The 25897-nt window shown below is 40.1% G+C and overlaps 2 protein-coding genes across 6 annotated transcripts in view; both read right to left on the minus strand.

The window, feature by feature from the left end:
- Positions 1 to 2077: 2077 nt before the first annotated feature.
- The window catches only part of LOC140335048 (myosin phosphatase Rho-interacting protein-like), a 99850-nt gene continuing 76030 nt past the window's right edge, over positions 2078 to 25897 (minus strand). The window contains exons 16-24 of one of the 5 annotated variants that reach the window (XM_072417413.1): positions 14919 to 15066; positions 14057 to 14174; positions 13772 to 13931; positions 13572 to 13679; positions 12324 to 12410; positions 11741 to 11903; positions 11533 to 11618; positions 10657 to 10718; positions 2078 to 7881 (exon numbers count right to left, since the gene is read on the minus strand). In XM_072417413.1, the coding sequence (XP_072273514.1) occupies positions 10686 to 10718; positions 11533 to 11618; positions 11741 to 11903; positions 12324 to 12410; positions 13572 to 13679; positions 13772 to 13931; positions 14057 to 14174; positions 14919 to 15066 (903 nt within the window). In that variant the 3' untranslated portion in view covers positions 2078 to 7881; positions 10657 to 10685. Of the gene's footprint in view, positions 7882 to 10656; positions 10719 to 10907; positions 10946 to 11532; positions 11619 to 11740; positions 11904 to 12323; positions 12411 to 13571; positions 13680 to 13771; positions 13932 to 14056; positions 14175 to 14918; positions 15067 to 22822; positions 23201 to 25897 lie in introns of those variants that run through there. The other 4 variants (XM_072417414.1, XM_072417411.1, XM_072417415.1 and 1 more) reach the window with 4 other exon arrangements.
- Positions 20613 to 22786, minus strand: LOC140335051 (uncharacterized). Its single transcript, XM_072417419.1, has one exon. It carries the CDS (start codon positions 22784 to 22786, stop codon positions 20765 to 20767), a length of 2022 nt encoding a protein of 673 aa, XP_072273520.1. The 3' UTR covers positions 20613 to 20764.

Genomic DNA, 25897 nt, shown 5'->3' on the forward strand with positions numbered 1-25897 from the left:
GACTGTACACACGGCAGATTTTCGCCCGATAATTGGCCGATGCCGATTATCGGGCGATAAAAATCTGACGTGTGTACGTAGCTTAAGTCAGCTTTACTTTATAGTGATGACTACATGAGGACTGGACAGCGCCAAACAACTGTAGGGCAGCCCTGGATAACGCCTTCTAATCTCGACATGCCTGACTGTTTTTGTTATTGACCTAGGAGGATGAGTACCTTACCTTCAGTTCTTTGTAAAAGGGTAATCTGTCTTCTGCCAGGTCTAATCTCAGCTGTCCTAAATTTAGCACTGGTGTTTCTAGCCCCTCTCAGACTGGACACTGTAAGGGTAGCCTGGGTTCTGCATACCATACATCCAATAGAAGTTCTGGCAGCAAGATGGCTGCAGAATTCTTTGTCTAAATTTACACTGTTTTTTGGAGGCGCCGTTTGTTTTGATGGTGCTGTACTCTAGAATCAGCTGTTACGTCTTCCTTGCACATGCTTTCCTCATTCCTTCTCATTTTTTTGCTTCTGTTTGGCCTATTATGGATTCAGCATCCATTTAAAGGACTTTACTGGTAGTCATTTTCTGGTAAGTATATACGTAAAAACTCCGGAATTTCGAAAATCTGGCACTCAGGGCCCGGAGTTTGCCAGAATTTTGAATGTCAACCTGTAGTGTATTTAGTGATGAGTGACATTTGCAGCCAGGAATCATTTGCTTCTGGGGACTTTTTCTTCCCTAGATTTGTTGTCTGTCTGGCTTCTCTTCTCCTTTCTGCCGACATTTGTACTACAGTAATAACAGTAGTAAACAGAATAATACTTACTGAGCACAGAGGCATGTTCTTCGCGATTTACCAACTAAAGCTCCACTGTGAAACTAGCGGAGATCATCCTGTTGAGTCCACCAGTCCTGCTTTCAAGCCCCTAGGACTGCACAGACGTTGCCATTGCACCCAGATCACTCCCTTTTGGAACTGGGAAACATCTGAATAACATATTTTTGCCCCTCAGATGTGTAAAAGCCTTTAACCTGTTTGAGAAGACTTTTTCATGTTGTGATTTGGGCTGTAAGTCAGCAGGATTTATTTTTCTTTTTTCTCATCCTGGATGGACACTGTAAAGATATTCTAGTTCCATGGTCCACCAATTCCAGCCATTAGCCAAGCCTATAGTCCTACAGGTCAGGTGTCACCCCCTATCTAAAGTATTGTTTTGTGTGTTTTTTTTTTTTTTTTTTTGCAAAGCTGCCACCTAGTTTTTTTTAGTTAACATACCTTTGCTGTGTTGCCCACCTCCTAGTTGAATCAGTTTCAGATGTCCCAAATGTGAATGACTTCCTATGTGCTTTAGTAGGTGAGGAACATAATAGAATCTGATTGTATGCTGTAAAATCCTTTTCTTGGAGACCATTAAGGGATACTTGTAAGCTCTTTAAGGCAGAGTCTCCTCCTGTGTCACTGTCTGTATCTGTCTGCCCTTTGCATCTCCTATTTAATGTACAGTGCTGTGTAATATTTTGGCGCTATATAAATTATATATATATATAAATAAGAGGTTACTGGATACCCATGGCATAAACAACTGGGAGCACTAAATTTGCCGTGTTTTGCCACACCCCCTTTTTTTTACCACTCGGCTGAAAAAAAATTCTGTGGAGAACACTGCCCACACCTTGATTTATAATCTCGGTGCTAGGCATGTCATCAGGAGGGGTTACCCCAGGGAAACATACATTTTTTCAATGTCGAATCAGCCCTGTAGGTGGCAGTATAACACAAAAGGTAAATGACCTCTTCTTGGCTGTCAGTGGAGTTCAAGAAAAGGATTTTACAGCAAGTTCATCAAATCCTGTTTTGCTTTCATGTCTGGCTTTAAGTGGTGTTAATGGGTATTTAGTGTAACAAAAGTAAAGTCTTAGTTGCACGGGCCGAGATGTCACCTATATTTTTTTTTTCAAACAACAGATTTTGGTTGCATGGAACATATTGGCCTTTCATAGTAACCATTATTTTCATTTTATTTATTCCTTAAATACATCCTTATTCCTTAAATTTACATCTTTAAATAGCAATAAAACACAGACAAAATTTAAAGGGTGGTGCAAAAATAGTTTATTACGATATAGTTTATGTAAAGTTAAGTAGTTATATTTACAAAATAAAAATGATCAGCTACATCCACAGGAACCTAGCGAGTCGCACGCATCCGGCGGGAGAAAATAAACGTGACCAAAAGTGTGAGTTGCAGGGAAATAGGTAAAAAAAAAATCCAGGACTTGGGGAATATCACCACAAGTAGGAAAAGAAGATAGGAAATAAAAAAAATCATAAGCATTCATACTATATGTTGTGAGAGACAAGATCATCAATGTAGTTTTTTTTAAGCCATAAGCTGTTTGTAGTACTTACCGTCAGCCAGCAGAGGGCACAGCAGCATAAGGCAGCAACTATACCACGGTGCCCATGCAGACTGAAGGAGCAAAACACCACAGCTAAGGCGTCATAAAAATATTAAAAAGAAAAGGTTATTTAAGAATGACAAAGCCATATACATCCAGACAGAAGATTTATGTCTCTCTGGTATCCCTGTCTTTTCTGAGATTGGGCATTCCTTGCATATTTTACTGGGCTGTCCAGGGAGCGCCCCCTAGGAGATGTACAAAGGCTAAAGCAGATAATAGGATTCCAAGTCATCCAACCATGATTAGGCCAGTGCGGTTCTAAGTGGCTGGAGATACAGAAGCTGCTGTTACATATTGTGGGACGATTGTAACACACAGGCCATTAATGGGTATTTTACATAGTGTCTAACAGTCTGCATTCAAAGTCTACTTACAGCTGTAGCACCACAGCCTAGGGGGTCTAGGTGTTTCAAATTGGATAACTTGACAGAAATTGTGCCGATATTACGTTTTGTTAAAACAAATTAATTTTCCTACATTTTAATGCTCATGCCTGTTCTGAAACATAAGTGGCACAATTTCATGAGGCTTTAATTGAACAGCGGGCAAGCTTTATAGTGGAGCCAGCACATTATCGCCATGCTAAAATGCAGCACTTTTGCCAGTGACGTGTTTAAACAGTCTTAGAACCAAGAGCTGGAATTTTGTATTTACAGAATACAGACGAAAACGGTTCTCGTTATAAGTTGCAACACCCACAGGCTGCAGAGGACTCTAAAAAAAGGAATAAGCAACTAGATTGAGAAAACTACAAACCCCAGCAAGCTCTGTGTAACCCGGGCGTGCTGAGGATTGTATTTCCTTCAAAGGTTGCCGAATCCTGCTCAATATCAGCAGCTTTTTACACCAATTCCCCTCCTCTGTGGGGAATCAGATTTATTTAGGGGGGGGGATTGTGGAATACTGAGGCAGGCTGTACAAATCCTCTACAACATATATATTTATGTATATTACACAGGAAACGAAACAATGCAGGACTTCACATCCGGTGAGATTCTAAAATATTAGCAAAACTTACAGGGTCACTCAACTCCAAAATGTTACACTCAATCCACAAGAAAAAGAAGAAAAAAAAAAATAAACATCTGGCTTTAAAGATCAAAAACACAAGTAGGACACAAAACTCACTATCTCTGACTTAAGAAATATGTACAAAGTGTGTTCTGAATACTATACAGGTTTTCTTTAAATTATCCGGCGTTTAAAACATTTGATGATTTAGATGGGACCGACGGGCGTACGGCCATATCACTGCCGTCCCAAAGTGGGTCATTGGCTGCAGAGGAACATGAACCACAAAGGAAAAAAAGAAATTAAAATTCTACATACATTATCATATACACACTAACAAATGACAGGTTTTATTTGGACTCTTGCTCCCCCCTATAAAAGAAAAAAAAAAATTCACAAATGGGTCTGTTAAGTATATGTAAAAAGAGAAACTTTCATTAAAACAGTTTTGCAGAATGCACGCTAGAGGATCGTTTTGAGGTATTTCAGTTACTAAACTCCATGCAGTGGTGTTTGGGGGACTGCAGACTTCAATGTTTAACAAATGGTACCTAACGCAAACATGGCACGGATTACTCTGCAGGTGGTGTCCGATTCTTGGTCCCTACCATGGCACGTAGTGGTTTATCTGATCCCTACATCATTATAGTGTTCTTTATTTATGTAGGAGTTGGCTCAAGGAACCACATTGGATGTTGCAGGATTCTTGACTGATGATTTTTTTGCACAGTTGCAGAGATCAGAGATGCTGGTATTGCAGGTGGTTCAGTGGTATAAACATTCATCTTACTGACAGAATGGCCCACAAAAAATGAGATTTGTCTCCTTTCTACCCTCCATTACCAAGATTATCATCCCTGGTCCTTAATACATAGAGGTTACAAAGACTATTGGTGTGTAATTGGCTTTTATCATGGTAAAAGGAGTGCAGACTAAGGCTTTAAAGTATCACATTTCTTACTGGCCCCTACACCTCTCAAAAAGCTGCTTCCTGCAGAATGTCAGGCATGAAAAATACCCAATACAAAAATCACAGAGGAGGAATGCTTTTCTGTAGAGAAAGGTCAGACCACAGGCCAAGCATTTCAGACACAGTCACCAGATGAATGTAGTGTGCACAGCTGCAATATTTACAGCCATTATGTCAACCAGACGACAGATGCAGACACCTAGCTGCTGAGGAATATATAGGAATAAACCAGCTTCTGTTATCTTAGATGCAATTGGCATAGGGTTGTAGGCTACAGGAAATTCTATATAAACAAAGGTTTAGGGAAAGTGTAAGCATTGGGAACATGCACTTCAAGAAAACCTTTATTGAGATAAAAAAGTGGGATTTCAATATTCTACTCTGAAACTTTTTTTTTTGGCTTTCAAGAAAAGATAATGCCACGTGTCACTGAAAGGGAAATATATTCAGACCAGTCATGTGACTATAAGCCACCATGTCAGCTTTTTGGACAATGGATGCCCACATTTATTAGCACAGCCTCAGAAGGACAGTTTCAGGGTCAGAAGCTTGCAGGTGACATAGGAACATCATCACTGTAATCACTGTAACTGTAATCTGGAATCATGTATTACATCTCATAAAGAGGGTGGGGGCACAATGGGATATTAAAGATTATGAGAATAAATTTTAATGCATAGCAGTAATAGGGCACCTTCTAAAACTATTTCTACTGAAAATGTATCAAATGATGTTTATCCATCCCAATAACTCTACTGCATCACGAAGGCCGCAGATTGTTCGTGGACAGGAGAATGGCCAGACTTCTGCGGCAACACTGACAGTGTGCTCCTACTAAAGTCAACAATTCCCCTGGCTGGAGAACCAAAAACTAAATGAAAGGAGCACCAATATCAGTCAGACCAGCCAGACCCCTACCTAACAGCAGAAACTACCTGTGGACAGAACAAAGATCATGAGAGAATATTCAGTAAACTGAGAAGTACCACTAGTGACCCAGCAGCATTGTTCCAGATAAAAGCTTGATTATAAACTAGACCTGTCAGCTTTTGTGTGCCACCTATTCTGAAGAAGTGATAGGTTGGATTGTTTACAACTGGGCTACACTACAATTACTGCACACTTAGAGAGGAGCTAAAATATACCAAATATTACTGAACTACTACAAATATTACAGAATTACTGAATACTGAACCAATACTTTTCCACAAACGAAACCGTAAAATCTTTACTACCTGAACAGCGTGGTTGCAGATAGTTACCTCTTTCCAAGAGCTCCGCCACATCCATCATCCGACATACGGTGACCACATTGCACATTACAGTGACAAACAAAAAAACTTGCACTGCGCTAACACTTGTACAGACCTCCTTCATGTTCCTCCTGAGCTCTGTGGGTGGACACAATGCCTGCCCTCCCCTCAAAGGAAATCCCAGCTTTGCAAAGGATTTTTTTTCCCTACTTGAGCACCAGAGGAAATCTCTCAGAATGCTGCAGAAACCAGAACAAATCTGACAATTTCAGCCATCTATCACTGCAGACAAAACCTTTAAAACACTTTCTCCATCAACAAAAAATATAAATGATACTTAAACTTACCGAAAACAAACATAAAAATCATATTCAACTTATCTTGACCTTCTGAGCCACTTAAATACATCGCCACAATGTAACAACCGTAGAACACCTGCCAAGTCCCCCCAGCAAGCCTAACAGGACACTATCGGGCACCCAGGAACACTTCCCACAGGTGCTCAAAAATCCTCAGACTGCCAACACAATTCACCTACACCAAATTTTCACAGGGAGCAGCAGAGATTTTCTGTGCTATTCCAATGTTCAGAGGGATGAAATGTATCCATTAGCTACAACTATGTACATCAAGTCGCTTGTTTCAGCCACAAGATTATACTAGATAATTCATACAGTACAATGATGACTAATTATAAGAGTAGAGCTGTTACATGTATCAACTGGATGTCTAGAAGAAAAAAATGTGCTTGTTATTGGGAACCAATGTCTTTAGTTCCTGCATTTACACAATCAGGCCTGCAATGTCTTGCTAATTGATTAAAAAGAAAAAAAAAAAGCATGTGGAGCGACCTCAAAGGTGGAAAAACCCCCCCAAATCACAAGTCACTTCCACACTGCATATAAACGGGAAACAAAATATACAGAAATGAAAAGGATCTGCCTCAGCGATATCATGCAGGACAAACTTTGGGATCTTTGAGATATTCCTCAGCAGCCAAGAGAGAAAAGGAATATTGCACTTAATAACATCAGTGTCCTGTGACACAAAGCTTATAGCTGCAGCCTGACCTGAATGTAGTGAATGATAGCATGTTGTATATTTACAATAAAGAGCACCAGTCACTAGTGGGCCGACACAAGTTATGATTCTTAGCGTTAATTGTTCAGGCTTAGTTCTGCACTAACACTTCCACAACCTTATCCTTACAATTCTCCTGATTCTGGGGCTTTATGTGATACCTATATGCACATTTATAAGTCTGCAAGTTACAATTTAGGAATTAGTGTTATATTCTTCTCCGTGCTTTGTCTTTATTTGCTCTTTGTGAACTTGTTAGGCCTATTTTTAAAGGAAGCCATTTTTTTGGACAACATGAACATTTACGTCCATTAATAAGAATGCCTCCGCTTATACTTTAAATACGGCCATAGACACATTGCTTCCCATACCAGCAGTCTGAATTACCTCAAAACATTTAGGGATCTTATACTGAGACAAAGAGCACAATGTGGTTTCTGATTCGAGGGCAGTAGCCACCCTTGGTTATATTTTTTATTAAAGAAATTAGGTTTCCCTATCATTTACACATGCTTTACACACACACACACACACACACATACATACATATATATAAATAACTACAGACATTTGTGAGGAGAGCAAGAGTCTGTATACTATCCCAACAATGCAGCCCTGTCAATTGTATCAGTTTTGTGGTTCAGGTCCCCCCTTTAGCAGCAATGAAGGCACCAGCGCATGTCGGGGAGTCCGCATACGTCCCAGCGTCTTCACGCCTGATAGCTTATTGTTCGGCAGACGTGCCTTAATACTGACAATTCTGACTGCGAATTAAAGCTCTGACAAGATGGCAGAGGAGTAAGTGTGCCTGTCGTAGAGCAAGAGAGGGGAGAAGGGGAAAACAAAACAGGACATCAAGAGCTGGAGAGGTACCCACAGGAATTAACCATTTCAACACCTGAACGGCCTTGCACATTTCAAGAGCCAAATGACGTGCAAAAAAAAAAAAAAAGCTGCACATCAGAGTCCCCTGAAGCCCGATGGATCCTGGGCGGCTTATGTCTGCTCCAAGCCCTGGGGACACGCAGCAGAAATCTGGAGGTGTTAGTGTTTCTTATAGTCCTGGGATTCAAAGATTTTGAGGCGCTCCTGGACCGTTAGCCCCTCCTTCAGGCTCTGTGTGGAGAAAAAGAGAGAACATAGGTGAGATGAGATGAATTGGGAGAGCTGGGCATGCATACGGATGTAATGTACACAGAGATTAGTGATGCATGCTGAGGACAGACGGGAGTGTCTTGGTGGGTGAGTCACACATGACAGGTCGGTGAAAAGGTCAGTGAATACCACACTGAAAAGACTGAACAGGAGGAGGAGCCACAAAATGGGAAGATTATGGAAGAATGTAAACTACACCTAAGTGTCACTGGTTAATTACAAAAAACATGATGAGCTGTACCTAATCTTACTGTCCCGTCTTTTTTCACTCCGGCAATAACTACCCTTTATCTGCTCACCTATGGTGGTGAATGTGCTGTAATACTATCATATGTGCAATGCAACAATTTAGTTTTTGCACAAACTCACCTTACCCAATGCCCATTACTAATATCTGAAACTGCTGATTTTGTTGCACTGCCACCTGCTGGTGAGAAGTGGAATGGTAGCTGCAGTTCTATGTGGCAACTACCTTGCTGCAGGTCAGGTTTCGGTCCACAGCACAAAGGCAAAGGCCATGGTTGCTCTGTGGTGGCTTGTATCCAATAATTATATATGAACATGCTGGCATCAAATTGCATATCTTTATATATTGGTCAGATGTTTAGGTTACCTAATTACTATTGGTCAGGTGTAAGCATAGTGCAGCCAGTAACACAGCACAACAACAATCTCTGTGGATCAAACAAGTCATTTTGTGCTATGTAGGGGAATTGAATCATAGCTAGTTTTACAGCACTGGGTTATTGCATTCTACACAAGGCTAAAAGTAAGATGCATATTGCATATCCACTAACCCATGCAGTGAAACTGTACATGACCATCACATACTTTGCAGTATTGGAACACACTTGAATTGAAGTTAGCACCTACCTACTAGGCTATACTACTTATCAATACCGAAAATCACACTTGACTCAACCAGGAAATCCCAATGTTCAAAGTGTTACCTCCCACCCCCGAGTGGTTATCTGCACCCCTTTATGTGAATGCTGAATAAGTACATTAAATGCTCCAAAAGTGAACCCAAAGCCCCTACAAGATCTCCAAAAATTGGGCCCCTTCCAGTGGATGCCATTGCTATCCAAGAAAACCAAAAAAAAAATCCCTAAACCTGCAGCTGTACTTTTCATTCCATAGGATAAATAGTTCCCTTGTATAAACCCCAATATATAATTGTTTGATTCTGTATGGTCCACCACACATTGCTTCACTTAAAAACATGGCTGTCGGTGGAGTGTGATTCCTGCCCTTGCTGATGCACACAGAAAGTGGTGATGTTCTAGGTACAAAACAAAATGGGTGTGAAGACACGGGACTCTCAAACCCTGAGTAAACCTGAGACAGTGTGGAAAGTACCCAAGCTACAGTACCTATGTCAGTATACAAAATTCTGTGGTCCCCTTGGATCCTAACACATTCCGGAATTCAACTGGTATTATGTCCTACCCCAGATTAGGAACAAATCCTTGAATTCTACTGAGATTCTGTATTTTCTAGATGACTAAGCTTGCCCTTACAAAAACAGTCAAACCTGGAGATAATATGTGGCCCTATGTACAGCCTGGACTAAAAGTACTTTTATTCATAATAATTATTCTGTGCACAGTTGATAAAAAGACAATCGAGCTGCCTCATGCTTCAGCTGACCAATCTGATATGAAATGGACTATGATCTGGAATAGACTAATTCTTGCTAAAATGTCCATTATAAAAACCCCTCAAAGTAGTTTGGTTTTCCAATTCCACTGACAGCAATAACAAGCAGTATAAGTGTAGAATAAAGACTTAATTTGTACTGAGCAATAATTTCCCCCACAGTAGGTTTGAGCTGTAGGGCAACATGTTATATATTTAGTTTTCTAAAGAATCCCCCTTCTCCAATAATAATCATTACAAAACGATAAAAAATAAATCTACATTATAAAGTACATCCTATCAAAGTAGCTCAATAGAAAAATCTTCCAATGTTCTCCCCAGCACCTTTTATGGATGGTTACTGAAGAGTTGGGTCACAACACAGGGGCTGCCACCCACCTACAATTTCTTCCCACCCAGCTTAAAAAAATTTCTGGAATGAGTACTGTTTTCTGTAGTTTGTATGGTCACCTAATGATCCAAGGGGCCCCACAAGAACAATAAGACTATACACAGGGACCTTGCAGGTACTGAATGTTTCATTAATGCATTTAGGTGCTTTTCAGGTTAGGTTAACGCTAACTGTGCCCACTTATACTTCTGCTGACACAAGACATAGCCATATTATATCCAGAGTCATTCCTTGTTTTTATCATACTCAGATAAAAAATCAGCTGAGGAATAAAAAAAAAAAAAAAAAAAGCCCCATGCCACCCAAACCAACTCCTTGCCGAAGGAGTTACTCCATATTGTTACAAAAAGGAACGTTGGTGCATTTTTATGGCTTTTGTCTACATTTTAAAGACTTAATATTTTCACATAGCCACCAGTTTTCGTATTTCCTATTCATAAAATCAAAACTTTTCTATTGCAAAAAAAGAATTCTTTTTAAACAAGGGAATAATAGAGTTTAAGGATCAATAACAGTAAGGAAATCCTAGGTGACCAGCCTGGCTGTGTACTGTGTGGTCTGTCACACCGAGGCCTTTTGTATTTCACTGAAAGATTGTGGCTGAGAGAAAGGGGCAGTCTGGACTGCAGCACTTGGGATGGAGAGAAAGTTCTGCATGCACAGTTTGGTGGCCTTGGTTTACCTACATGTCAGGGAACCTGGTACGTGGAACTTGTCAGTTATCCCATGAGACCTGCTCAATTACGGACTGCCAGGGACAAAGGGACACACAGACACAGACAGACAGAGAAAACGCATGAATCCTGGGTGATCGTGCTGAATATCAATCCCCAAACCCACCCAACACCGTGTTACAATGCAGGCACTTCCTGCATAACCCATGCTGCTGACAAAACTGTCGGATACGTAGGGGGAGGATTCAATCACATATACTTACTAACAAGCAGACATTTATGATCTATACGGGGTGACCAACTGGAGAAATAAAATCACAAGGCTCAGGCAGGGAAAAGGGTGTCACAAATTAAATAATCTTTACAAAGTCAATTTTTACAGATTTATTCATTTCAGTTGCTCATAGAGTTTGGGAGTTTAATTCTGGTATCTGAAAGGCTGACATGTAATCAGCAAGCTTGGCTTTGCAGTGTTCACTACTTTTAGAGAATGTGCATGGCTCATTGTAGAGGTCACTGACCTCATTTTCTGACATTTTGCTGAATACCAGGCTCGCCAAGTTTTCCATGCCCTGGGTAAAGCGCTCAAGCTTTAAGCAAAGAGTCAGCAGGCGCAGAGACCTCCAAAAACGTATGCATTTCACTCTCAAGATACACACAGGCATTCAAATCCTAGCACTCATACAGATGCCAGAAAGGAAACCCATATATAATTGGAAGGGGAATTAACGTAATCACGCATTTCCACCACTTGCACCGTCAAAATTAAAGGCTAGGTATTAAAAAACTAATTGCTCTTCCCTTGTCCTCAATCATTCCAAAAATCTTGCCTTAGGAACCCCCCACCATGGATTTATTAACTACATGGTGTTCCTCAGCTCTGCCTACCTTGGACCTGATATTCCGCAGCTGTCTGTTAATGCTGGACCTGTCATTCTTCAGGAAATCTGGATTGCTCTTAGATTTCATGATATCTGCAGCATAAAAACCATGTTTTGTCATGTCAGGGCATTTGATGAAAATGAAATGAATGTATTGTTGCAATGAATTAGTTCTTTCAAGCCCGGACAGCAGAAGTGCTCTTGCAGCGACTTACCGTATCCAGACACAGATGCTGTCTCGGGGGTTGTGTCCCCCAGCATCTCAGTGGCTGTTTTCAGCTGCTCCTTCAGCCGGCTGATGTCACATTCGGCCTTGGCCTTAACATTGCTCAGCTCTGTGTAGATGTCTTTGTACTTATCGCTGGTGTACTTCTTATCCTTGAGGGGAAAAGAAATTGTCATTGTAACTTTTAGTATGTTGTAGTTACAGAAGGATTTGACTATGCTACATGAGCATAGTTTTGACCATGGCTCTCAAATTCCAATATTGATTCTAGTTTTTTGGTAGCAAGGCTTTGTCTAAAGCAGGTTATTTGTTTGTAATGGAGAGGGGAGGTTTTCTGTAGTCCACCTTAGCAGAACTGGACAGGGCTGATCACATTATAGTATTAACACAAAGATAGAAGCTCTCAGGATTCTTGCAGGTTATGTGCATATATTGCAGATACATTTTTTGTGCAGATAAAACTTTAAAACTCTAGAGATTGAATCAATTACACTATTTAAACCCTATACAAGTCAATGCTGTCTTCTCAGTAAAAAAGTATGTAAAATAGAACAAAAGGTATAAATTCTTACCCTTAGAGCTGTGTGCAGTTCATCTTTCAGGGAGCTGATCTCCTGCTTTTGGTACTGGATTTCCGACTCCTTCACCCGTAGAAGGACCTGCACAGGGGAGCAAAAATTATACACCAGTGTCACTCAAACAATACCACAACAAAGTATTTCACCGTAAAGTATAGTAGGATGTTAGGGAAATAATAAAATGTGCCATTAGGATTTTTTTTTGGATGAATCCTTGAGTGTAAATAAAACATCAAGATATAATAAAAGATTAGGATATCATCGGTGGTCAGTCAACACCAAATGACACAAAACACAAACAATCTTAACTACTGGAGGTGATTATATGTCCAAAGTTTGGGGAAACCTGAACATCACACCCACCATCTGGCCAAGATGGTTTGGTGATCTCTCCAAATAATGAGTTCAAGCCTTCATTATAGACAATTGTAAGCTTGTAATCTTAAGGAAAGCGCTGACTGTGTCATTGTGTAAAATCCAGCCCCATAAATATATGGAGACTCAAGTGTCCTGCACAGAGCCCCACTCAAACCTACTGGATGAATCTGAATGAGGATTGAGAGCCAGGCAATATCGTCCAACATTAGTACATGAGCTCACAAATGCGCCTTTTGGCTTTATGGATACAAAACCCCAGGGAAACACTCCATTGTTTTGTGGAAAACCTTCCTAGGAGAAAAGAGGTAGTTTTAGCAGCAAAAAGTTGAGTTCTTTATTAACTTCCCTGGTGGTATGAATAATGAGTATTTTTAAATGTAAAAGCGGTGCATACTCATTTTTTTAAATTTCCAGCCTACCTGCCAAAAGGTCCCGCCCTCCAGCCCAGGGTTCATGAGTAGATGAGTAGATGTCCAGCCGGCATCTGCTTCCCCTGGCCTCGCGTCCACAATGTTCACATGACGGAGAGGCAGATGCCACCGGCATCTGCGTCCCCGTCATGTCAGTGTTGGGGATGGCATCGCCAGGGGAAGCATATGCTGGGAATCGCTGGAGGAAACCTCTGGAACGTGGGAACCAGGTACGAGTTTTAAACGAGGCAACAAGTGTGGCTCAGGGTTACCGCTTTTGGTACTGAAAATTTACCCTGAGCCACACTTGGGAATACCGCCAGGGAGGTTAATACTAACAGATTTGCAATGGGATTTGCAACAAGCTTGGTCAGCGCTCTACAAGTCATCAAATGTTTGGTCACAGTGTTTTTAAGATGGAACAAAAAAGTGCAAATGTGTCTTCTCCTTTTACCTCAAGTTCATAAACGTCCTTGCCCTGAGTCAGGGGGGATACCTCCCCATCTCCTGTTACAAGGTTTCTTAGCCGAGTTATCTCACTGGCTAGGCGGTTATTTAACTCCTAAAATGCAATAAAAGAGAACCAGAAATCAAAGTTTCAAAACTAATGGTGGTCATATTATCAACGGCCCCACACTAAAACATTTAAGGCACCTGGTTATGAGCGTTCAGCTCTTGGTTCTCCCGCTGACACTGGCGCAAAGCTTGACGTTCCGCCTCCAATGCCTGAGCCAGGTGGGCGTTCTCCAGACAGTTCTGAGAATATTGCTCTGAAAGGACCTCCAGCTCTCTTTGCACAGACTGCAGCTCCTCCCTGTCAAAGGGATAACATTCAATATCGCATGAGTACAACTCAACACATCCAAAATAGGGGTTATTTATAAAACAGAGAAACAAGTGGTTTCAGTGGTAAGGTATTTTTATGTTCATGCGACTTACAAATACTGCCTCCGCAGAGAATCCACATCCGCATTGAGGCTACTTATCTGGGAGCGCTGAGACTTTTCCAGCTCTCTCTCAAGCTCCTCACGGTGGGCGTTCTTCATTGCTTCAATAGCTGTAGATAAAACAAAAAGTATCAGCGTATTTGAAAAGCAAGTAAAATAAACCAAAGCATTTGTTTCTGGGCACCAAATGTCTACAGTATACCTTAAAGAAACTTTTTTAAGCTGGGTAGGAAAAAGCTGTAGGTGGGTGGCAGCCCCTGTATTGTGACACAGCTTTTCAGCAAGTACTCAAAAACAGCCGAGTGGTTACCAAAAAGTGTTGGGTGGTGCACCCAGCTAAAAGGGGCCAGGGGAGAACACTCAAAAGTCAGCATTTTGCCTATAGAAAAACTCCCATGTCTCATGATTCCTTGCATTATGTAGCATTGATGGGGGGGGTTTACACTTGTAGTCTCGGCTTTCTACAGGCCAATGGGGCTGAAGACATTCTGAATGCAGGATGTATTGTAGCCAGAGACATTAGGGATAATAAAGCTTTCTGCAAAGGATAGAATGGATTTAAGAGGACTAATTTAAAACATTTTTAGAACGAGGAAAGAATGTATCAGTGAAACACAAAACATAAAGCTATACTATAACAATAAATGTACTTTGTACAGGAATTTTTAAAGTTGTTTTCATTATTGGTCCAGCCACTATTATTAAACAGGATTTATATAGTGTCAACATATTACACAGCGCTGTACATTAAATAGGGGTTGCAAATGACAGAAAAATACAGACAGTGACACAGGAGGGAGGATTCTGCCCCAAGGAGCTTACAATCTAAGAGACTGCATCCAGTATCCTCGTACCTGAGATGGTGGCTGCAGTCTCTTCTTCCAGCAAGCGGTCCTTCTCTTCTCGCAGCTTCTCCAGCTCCCGCTGGTGTTGTCTCTGGAGGTCCTCAATCTTCTTTTGGTGGGTCTCCTCCATTGCAGCAAAGCCTCGTTCACATGTGGCCTGCAGATAAAATAAACTGTAAAAAAATGCTACAGGGCAGCTGGGAGAAACTACCAGTCCTAAGAGACAAGAATGACAGAAAGAGGAGATGGAAAGAATAACTTCCTGAGGAAGCCACAAAAATCAACCTGGCAACATGTGACTAGGTAAAGAAAGGTTTACAGACAGCAGTTTGCTTGCCAACAGCATTGTCTACCCAAAATAAGATATTATAGAGCTGGGTGGACCTGAAATCCATAATAGCATCCTTTATCAGGGACAAAATTAGTAAAATTTTCTGCCTCTTGGACTGCACAACCATGAGACAAAAGGGGTAACTGAGATGAGTTTGAAACTACACAGAGGGCATCCAAACCCTGGAAACCACAAAAATATCCAGAACATCCGGTTAAGGAAAAGCTTCTCTGATTTTCAAAAGTAAATAAAATATGTCTTAATATGACCTACAGGCCAGGACCTTCAGTATGAAAAATGAGCACGGTCTATATTTCATGGGATGGGTGCTGCATCTTTGCTTTACTAATCTAATGATCTAATGTTTGAGGTGCACTTGCAGACATCACTTCCGGGAACTTATCAGAAACAATAGGGGGGGGGGGTCGCACAGATTGTAAAGACTTGTCCAGGTAAGAAGTTTGCAGCACTCCTGCCCTTCTCTATAGGCTTCATAACAAACTGCTATGATTAAAGAAACCACTCATGATTAAAGAAACTGCATATCAGAACCTCCTCTGGAGTCTATGGGCAACTTGACAAGAAACATTGAAAATGCTGACTGCCAAGATAAACACTATTGAACTATTGGAAGAATTACTTCAATCTGCAAGTGGATTACATGAAAGCTAAACATCATTTCCCTTTAATTAACAAAAGGAAAGAACTTGGAAGTACAAAATGGGTAATGGTGACAACTTGGACCATAGTAACCCTAATGGTTTATTAGCAGGGGGTAAAGCTAGCCATTATCTCATCCTTTCCTTTCCTTATAATCACAAATAGCAATATGAAACCAGAGCTTTTCCTGCCAAATATATTCCTGATAATCACTTTGAAAACAGAATCTCTGTATCATTCCAACTTGGAAGCTGGTAGGACAGCTCTTACTACGTATCCGAAGTCCAACAGGATGGTAGGAATAAAATAACGATACTTATCACTAGACCTCAGCAATACAGAAAAATTCCCATTCAGCGTGACATAAATCCGCAAGTGTATATATCTCCTTCCCAACATAACCTAAGGAGGAGGTGCATTGTAATCTAGCAAAGAAGAACTTAGAAGGCCTTGCTAAACAATACTTACAATTTTATTTTACCAGCTATTAGGTTATCATCTGGATTTCTGGCAAATGAGCAAATATTGTTGTGTTTGTAGTATTTCTACAGAAAAACTTAAAGAGGAACTAAACTTAAACATACCTTCAATCCTGCAGGGCAGTTCGATTCATCCAGAGGTCTCTTCCATCGGGTCCTGCGTTGTCCTGGCATCAGCCTTTTGGGCCCGCGCTCCGAGCGCTGCCATCTTCGCCTCTTCTTACGGCTTCTTCTTCCAACGTCACCCAACCCAGGCACGAGATCGGGTGACGTAGGTTGAAAAATAACTTGCCGATCTTACTGCACATGCGGAACAGGGAAAAAAGCTTCCCGGGATTTGTGACGTAGGTATCCCGGGAGGCTTTGCGCTCCCTTTCATTCCCATTTAAAAAAAAAAAAAAAAAAGGTGTTGCACTTAAGAAAAAACAAAAACAGAATTTTAACTTTACATTAAAGGCTTTAGTTTAGGTACGCTTTAATGGGCGTGAAATGTACAAGTATTGCAGAGATGTTTAGATGTGTATGCTTAGACATACACATCCAGTCAGGAAAAGAAAAGCTCATCAAGTGACACATTTCAAAGAAATAAAATGTAATTGTCAAACGTCAATTGTAATTGTCAACGAGGGCTAAAAACTACATTTATTTTTAGAATTTCCATCACAACAGTAACTTAAGTGCTGTGCTTTGCATGGAGTCAGATTATAACTCTGTACAAAAATCCTGGCTTGGGGATTCTTGGCTTAGAATAATGCTTAAAATGCCTTAAATGTTCCTATCCTAAAATGTTATACAAATTAAGCCCCCATCAAGAAAGGCAGGCTGAGTACTTGCTAAGTTTTCAGCCCAATGTGATGAAAAGCGGTTTCGTACAAGAATTCCCTGGTCAGCGTCCCTTTATGTATCTACCAAGGCAACCTGCTTATAGCAATGCCATCCAGCAAGTTGTCTCTTCATTTTAGAACCAGTAGAATTTTGATATTTTCTTTACCCACAACTGAACATTCTGGCAAGTGCATCCCCCTCATCTTCCCAGACATTCTGAGTCACCGAATGGATCGGGTCGTAAAGTGCATTAGTGACGTCACGTTTATTTTCCGCAGAATAAACCCAAGATTTCAAAGATAAAAAACAGCTGATGAAGTCCAGGGAGACGGAAAACATAAACTTAAGTCTTGGCTCTTGGATCTGGATTGCGTGGCTGGTAATGGTTTAATGGAAACTGAATTAACTATTTGTCTTACACAATAGCTGAAAATAATGACTGATTAAAACTCCTGATATATCTCTTTCTCTTTTAGGAGAACAAATTACCAGCCAATTTAGAAAATAAAATTTTTAAAACAAACTGTATAGGCAAGAAATATTGGATCACAAGGCAAGTAATCTAATATTTCACAGAGTAGCTTTCTTTAATACGTTTATAGTAACAAAAGAGCATTCCCAATATGAATGTATGGCAAATTTATGAAAAATGATGATCATACACTGGTCAGACTCAATCAGACGGCCTTGCACCGTTAAGAATTAAAACTGCATGGAAAATGCACAATAGAGATTGGAACCATTATAGTTGGCATTGTAACTGCAAATAGGAAGGGCAAATACCAGAAAGGCTCTGCTTACAATATTATTACAGTCCTATTTTAAGTGAAGATTCATAGGTAAAACCATCCAATTGTTTTGCAAAGAAGGCCAGGGTCAGAACCGGTTTTCAGTTAGGGGTTCCATGGAAAACTAGAGTTTTTAAAGCAAGATTATGCAGGCCCAACATTGCTTGCATAGTTCTATCACTTGACAGAGACAAAGGCATGAGACCAGTGGATCACTAATATTCAAGCAAGTATCAAATGGTCTTTTCAGCTGGCCTCACCAATTGACCACTAACGTAAGGTGAGAAGGCCCCTCTCCACCAAGCTACAAAATAAAATGGCTTTCACCCCCAGACCATTCCTGTAAGGTGGCCTCTTTCCACTGACCACTAATGTAAGGGTCTCCTTGCATCAACTGTCAACATAAGTGGGCCCTTTAATATGCAAAACTGTCACAAAAAAGACCTGTGTATACCCTGGCAGTAAAGACACATAAATATAAATATACCCGGGGCTGCAAGAATGTCTTGTGTATGGACAGATCAGCCCATGTCACTACTGATAAAATTAGCAGAGCCCTCTATTGTCTATGAATCAGTGGAGATCTATAATCATTTCACCCTCTTTAGCTATCTGATGCATTAACGTCCTTTTACGTGAAAAACTAACCTATATACCTCCAAAACATTATACAATATTTTATTCCTAGGTCAATTTGAAAAAAGTAATTGTTCTTAAACAAAAAGGTGTGGAGATGAAATTTTTTTACTTCCTATTAATATCATTTCCCTAAGATTATGAATAGATCTAAAGCATCAGCTCATCCATGGCAGAGTTACGGACATAGAAAAAGGATTGGGTTGCATGGTGGGTGTAACAAATGTTAAAATGAAAGGTTACCATGGGGCAGCTGGCAAAATTGGTAATTTGAATTCATTAGTGGTTGGAACATTGCGTGCATCTTTGCATAGAAATTTACAGAACTACTATCTTGAAACACTAAATCGTGCCTGCTTGAATATATAAGCAAAAATGTACATTTCTTGTACATTACATTTGTATAATAAATAAGTCGTGGAGAAAGAGCTAATAAAAATAACAATAATGTGAGTGTATGTGTGGGTTTAAATCTGAATAATTCTCCTTAGAGCAGTTTCAGATCTGCTTCAAGATGAAACGATTCTGTGAGGCTCCCTGCAGCTGACAGCTTGCCGAATTCCCCGGCACACACACCGCAGGATCTTAAAGTTCCGCTAACTGCTGCCCCATTCATTCACCATGGAGCTGTAGCCAGGGGGTGCTACACCTATTGTCTCTGAAGAGGCAGTTGTTCTCTGGCAAGTGGAAGTGGTAAATCACACCACAACCTCATGGCCGGTATGAACATGGCTTAAGTTCTTAGGTTGAATTTCATAAACAGGCGTTTGTATTTTCAGGAAAAAAGAGAAAAAGAAGGCTCACAATCACTATTTTGCTAAATGAAACAAATGAATGATTTGGTAGCAAAAAAAAAAAAAAAAACATCTGAGACACAACTCCATTAAAAGATCTTCCGCTTTTTGCTTTTTATATATCAAGTGGTACACCAGGTCTTAAAAGCATACACAAAGATAATGCCTGATATAAGCTATAATATAACAAATCATTTTTGTTTTGGCCAGGGGGGAGGTTTATACTGTTCATAAAAAAATACAAGCTTGAAGACAAAGTCACATGTGAAATATAACAGAAAATAGATTTGAAAAGGAGAAATAAGATAATATTGTACTTGGACAGGACCTTCAGATTTTCAAAGTCAGCCTGGTATTTCTCTTTTATTGAAGAGATGTTTTCTTCAGGGTGTTTCCGCTCAAGTTCTTCCCGCATCAGATTCATCTGCGCCTCCAGTTCTAAAACACGCCCTCGAAGAATCTTCATGGAGTCTGTGTGGCTTGGCATGCCTTCGACTCCATTACCAAGCACAGTAGGGTCCCCAGGTAGGAGGGTATATGGGTGCCCTTTTTGATAACTGTCCAGTGTATCTTGGAGCTGATGAATACTACATGTATATTGTTCCTCCATAGCTCTTATTTCATTCTGGTGGACAATTTGGAGTTCTTGAATCTGATCTTGGAACTGTTGCTCTACAATACTCATCTGTTCTCTGTGAAACCTTTCTACCTTTTCCATCTCCTGTTCGGATGCATGTAGTTTAGCTGCTATTTCAGCATGCTCTGCCTTTAGCAGACTTTCTCTTTCTGCCCATTGCTCCTTGAGGTTCTGGATCTCCTCTTTATAATTGCTGTCTAGCTGTGACAACGTATCTTTGAATTTACCTTCAGCCTCGACTATCAATCTCTCTGTGTCCTTGATTTGAGCGTTTACAATGTCAGACTCGTCTCTCTCTTGTCTCAATACTTCAGAGAGCTCATTTTCCTTTCTCTCCAGTATCTCATGGTACTCTTGGTGGACTTTAGTCAAGGCTTCTGAGTGAGCCTGACACAGGGCCTCTCTGATCCTTGTGGCCTCCCTTTCATATTCTAGACGTGTTTTACAGGCGACATAACAAAACTGGGCCTGTACAACAGCGTCATGTACAAGAACAGATGGCAAGTTACAAGCATGAACACAACTAAATAGCTGCTGGGTAGTTTGCAGGAGGTCCTTCAGAGCTACTTCAAAATCAGCCTGTGGCATGGACATTAAGGCAGATGAAATTCTTCTTAATTGTTCTGCATTTTGCTTTAAATGGTGAGAAAGCTCTTCATGAAAAGATGGCTCTGCATTTGTAGAACTGCATGGCTTGGGGACAACTTAGAGTTCTGTCTGGGCATCTTGAAGACCAAGATCATTTGCCCTTATGGACTCACAGTATGCCCTTGTCTTAAAAATAGCCAAGTTAAGCTCAGCTTTTAGTACAGTGTTATCTGCCAGAGTTTGAAGCAAATCTGAATCGGAACTTAATGCAGGGTCCTCAGAAGCTGCTTGCTGTGTATTTCCCACAATAACTCTTCCAAGCTGGTCAACCCTATCCCAGAAAGCTTTCTCTAGTTTCACTTTTTCAGCAAACTTTTCGACCAGAAGAATGTTTGTAGCCTTTTCAGCACTGTGCACAGAATCATACACAGACTGACTGGACTCTGACATATTTTTAAGGGATTGTGCCATTCTGTATAATAATTTTTCTTGAAAACTAATTTTTTCAAAAACTTTTTGAGAAAAGCCTTCACAAGGCTTTTCCTTGGGGGAATTGCTATCATCACAGGCAAAATCTGAACACCCGACTTCGAATGACAGATTTAGATTCTGTTCTAAAGAATGAATCATGTTTGACAAAGATGTCCGAAGACTGCATAATATGGAAGGGTTTAACTGTATAGCATCTACATTTTGTAGTTCTTTAAGCATATTCCGACATGCCTCCAAACAACAACAACATTCTTTTTTAGCTTTTTCGAGGTTGCACCTATCACGCTTCTCCCTGTCTATTTCTTTTATCCTTGTAGCCATAGAATTAACCTGAGCTATGCTAGACTGAAGTTGGTCTTTAAGACTGGCCTCAGCCTTTTCCCATTGATTGTGAAGACCCAATAAAGTTTCTTGATGATTACTTTTTTCATTTTCAAGTTGTAGGGTAACATCCTTTAGTTTTTCCTCAGTTACATAAAGTTTGGTCTCCATAGAGCGAATGATGGACATAAAGCTTTCTATATGGCTACCCACTGAAGGTTGGTACTGTGAAGAAACCTCACGGGGGCCTCCTTCAGAAACAGACCGTTCCTGGCTTGTGTCGGAGGATGTGCTGCTTGTCCAAGTCTTTTCAGAAGAGTCGGCATGAGTATACTTCTGACACTGAATGCTGGAGAATCGTATCCTTTGTCTTTTGGCTCCTATGTCCTGTTCTTTTCCCAAAAGCACATTCTGGTCCACTTGTAATATTTTGGACTGCAGCCCATCGACTTCCATGACACTGTCTCCTCTTGCCATTTCACCAAATACATCCCCACCTTCACCCTGAAGACTCTGTTCCAGCTCGGCAATACGTCTCTTTGCAGTTTCCAACTGGATGTACACATTCTCTATTTCTTTTACTTGAGACTCAGAATTTAAACTGTAAAGGGTTTTCAAGGTTTCTTCTTTGGCTTTTAATTTGGTTTCCGTTTCTTCCAAGCTGCTCCCCAAAGCTGCCATTTTTATAAGCGCTTCATTAATATCTTGGTCTTTCTTCTCCAATACCTTCTGATGTACCGCACAGACATTGTGCAATTCTTCATCCTTTGCCATGAGGCACTCCTGGATCCTTAAAAGCTCTGTTCTGGACTCCTCCAGTAAATTTCTCAGCTGGTTGCATTCTGTCTCTTGCAGAGTAAGCCTAGCTTCCAAGCTTGAAATATCAGAATAAACTAACTGATGAGCCATTTCTTCACAAGCTGACTTAAGATGATCCCGTTCTCTCTCTAGCTCTTTGATGTGTTCCTCGAGCCGGTGAATAGTATTTTCATTTTCTGCCAATTGTTCTTCCAGGTGGTGCACTATAATGCTGGCCTCAGTATTGGCATTGAGCTTGTCTTTTTGCAAAACCTCCATTAGCTGTTGTTTCTCTTGCAGCTTATTCTCATACTCTTCTAGTCGATCTTCTGTCTCTTTGAGACTAAGAATAAGTTGCTGCTTTTCTTTCTCGTAACTGCCAAGTACTTCCTCATAATTCATCTGAAGTCGTTCCTCAATGAGCATACGAGCTTGTTCACTGGTTTCCAGCTGAGCCTGCAGGCCCGCAAGTTTGTCTTGCAGCCTGTGGGACTCTTTTTGGTAGTCCTTCTGCAACGCTTGTTCCATTTCAAGTTCCCGTAGTTTCTGACTTTTTTCCAAAAGCTAAGATTCTACTTCTTTCAACTTTTGCTGGCTGGCTTTAAGCTGAAAACTGAGAGCAACTTCATTATTCTTCCATTCTTCCTGCATTTCTTCCACTTTTTCCCTCTCCAGTTTTAAATCTGCTTTTAGTTTGGCCAAGGCTTGCTCCTTCATGGTTAGCTCAGCTGATGCACTGTTATGTCGGGCCTGCAAGCTTAATATTTCAGCCTCATGATGCCTGATGGTATCTTTTGCTTCTCCATAGCTATGCTTAAGGCTTTGTATCTGATGGCTGAGCACCTCCTGACGTTTGCATTGTGCCTCCAGTTCGTTCTGAAGGTCCTCGTTGACTTTATGGAGCCTCTGCCAAGCTTCTGAAGAAGGATCTGCCAACTCATTCTTAAAGAAATTGATTAAATACTAACATTAGTAACACTCTCATCTGACAAGGCTGAGTGTCACACCTCTGGACAGGCTGGACCAAACTAAAACTTTCTGTATTTTATTGCTGCTACCTAATTTCTCAGATCGAGGCATCAAATTTGTAAGCTGGTTCAAATCATCTCAATATTGTTTTGCAGGAAAACAAAAGAAAGGATAGGGTAAAATGAAATAATAAAAAAAAAACAAAAAACAAAACAGAAAAATCTAAAAAAGGGGGGGGGGGGTTGAAAATCAATCTAAAAATCTAAGGACAACCAAGAGCAAAGGGAGGCGGCAGCATAGCAGAGACGTCATTGTTCAATATTGTTTTCCAGAACAAAAACAATTTTTTTGCAAAATCAAACACTGGGATGAAGCTAAAAGGAAGTAAAGATCCTCCTATGGAGCATGCAAGGAGGGGAAAACACAAAAAAAAGTTTTCATTTAATTAAATTTCTGTTAGAAGAATTTCTACTATATGCAAAAATTAGTCAATCACATAAAAACAGCGAAAAAGATAATGCACTATATAAGTAAATGCAGCAAAATAAGAAAATGAAATAAACACAAAAGTAACAATACAGATGTGTAATAAAGTAGCATGCAGACGTAAAGGAATTAATTGGAAGAGACGGACCAGAGCAGAGCCAGAAGCCGGACAATTTAGCCTGTACTGCTAAAACCTTTTTAAATGCTGGTAGGAAAAGCCCACAGATGTGACACTCAGTGAATTATTAGATGTACACCATGCTAAAAATGACATCATGCAACGTAAGCCACCAAGATGTGTTAGTAAAAAGAATCATTCACCTTAATTATAGACTTTCAGAGAAAATTAATTGGGATACATTCTTTGTTTAGGTTTGGAACAAAAAATAAAAAACATAAAAGTCCTAGAGAAAGAAAAAAATCTCCAATTGTTTGGAATCTGTCGAAATAACATGAAACATACAGAGGCGCAGGCAATGTCATTCAGCTTGCTTTTGTACAAGTACAGTAGACTTTATCAGACTATCTAATTTTGAAGTTCTACAAACATGCAATAAAATACCATGAAGACAATGTTGGCAAATTTCCAAACACCATGGATAAAATGAGAAGTTATGGAACTGTCAAAGGTTTGGGCACGTCCAAAAAAAAAAAAAAAATCTACCTGTACGAAGTGAAGGCAGCACTTTTGTTGGCTGGATTGGTACCCTTCCCACAACCAAGGTGTGCTGTTTATTGAATGCGCTCAACATGATCAAAAGAGTACAAGATGCAAGTTTAGTAACTTCCCCTTAGATGCTCAATCACATTGGCACCTGTAGAAGTGGAACTGTACTTTTTTTTTTTTTTTTTTGGATAAAAGAGACATTCAATGCAATTAGCACTACCACCCGATTTTTTTTTTTTATTTCTAAAGTTTAGGTCCGCTTTAACTGAATATTACAAACGCTTAACTTCTTTTAAGGCTACACTAGGCCATCTCCAACTTTTATACGTATATTACATCCAGGGTTGAACAGTCTATAACCTCTGGACCATGATCATCTTAAACCAAATCCCATTATTAATTTATATCCATTGTATGAAAAAAGTCAGCAACAACTGTGTTCCAGCATCCCAACAAAGTGACTGCCTTTACTCTTTAACAGTACACTTTAAATAATGCAAATGTACAGTCAAAGCCAGTGGTATAGGAACCCCTCCATGTCAAGTCATTATATGCCATCAAACATTTATAATCTCTGGTACCCCTCTCAAGTCTTGGCATCTCTCCATAATGTCTGCATTGAAAAGCTTTACTACTTATGAATTGTCCATGTTAATGAGTAAACCACATTCATTTTTTTATTCTACAGTCCACAAAATATATACTTTGCTTTTGTTTATGACTTAAAATGTTCTTAAATAGTAAAACTAATGGAAATTGCAGGGGTATAATTATTGGACCTTATTGGATTTTAGTGATCTTTCAAGCAGACTATTTAATTATTATTACAGGTGTCTATCGCCTCATAATGAGTCACTCAGTCTATTTGACTGAAGAAAAGTGCTCACTCAAGTATTTTGTGTCATTGTGTTCTGCACAGTGAATATGTTCAAGGGAAAGAAAAGCAAAGAGTTGCCTGACAGGAAAACAAACACATGGTATGGGTAAAGGCTCCAAAACCATCTCCAAAAAGCATTTTGTTCCTTCTTGTGACCTCTGTTTCTAAATATATTAACAAGCTTGAGGTTCATGAACCCATAATCAACCTTCCTGGATGTGGTCATAAGAAGAAAATTGTCCCCAGATTGAACAGATGTTTAATCTGAATAGTGGAGAAAGAACCAAGAAAGAAAAAAAATAAATAAATAAATAAAAAGATCAGCAAATTCTGGCTGAGCTTCAAGACCAAGGTACAACAATATCTAGTCAAAACATCCTGGTCTTGTTGGACAGATAAAGGTTTCAGCTTTTTGTAAGTCATATGTCTATAGACAAATACATTGCTGGTAGAGAAGAACATCATGTTCTCTGTAAACTAGGGAATAGAATCTATAATGTGGTTTTGCTGTTGCCCCAGGCATGTAGAGTGCCTTAAATTTGTGCAGGGCACCGTAAAGTCACAAGACTATGCTAGTATTCTGGAGTGGCACACAATGCCCGGTGTTAAAAAGCTTTGCCTCAGTCATAGAAAGGTAATG

Source organism: Pyxicephalus adspersus, chromosome 7 (assembly GCF_032062135.1).
Source record: "Pyxicephalus adspersus chromosome 7, UCB_Pads_2.0, whole genome shotgun sequence".
In the NCBI taxonomy this organism is placed as follows: Eukaryota; Metazoa; Chordata; class Amphibia; order Anura; family Pyxicephalidae; genus Pyxicephalus; species Pyxicephalus adspersus.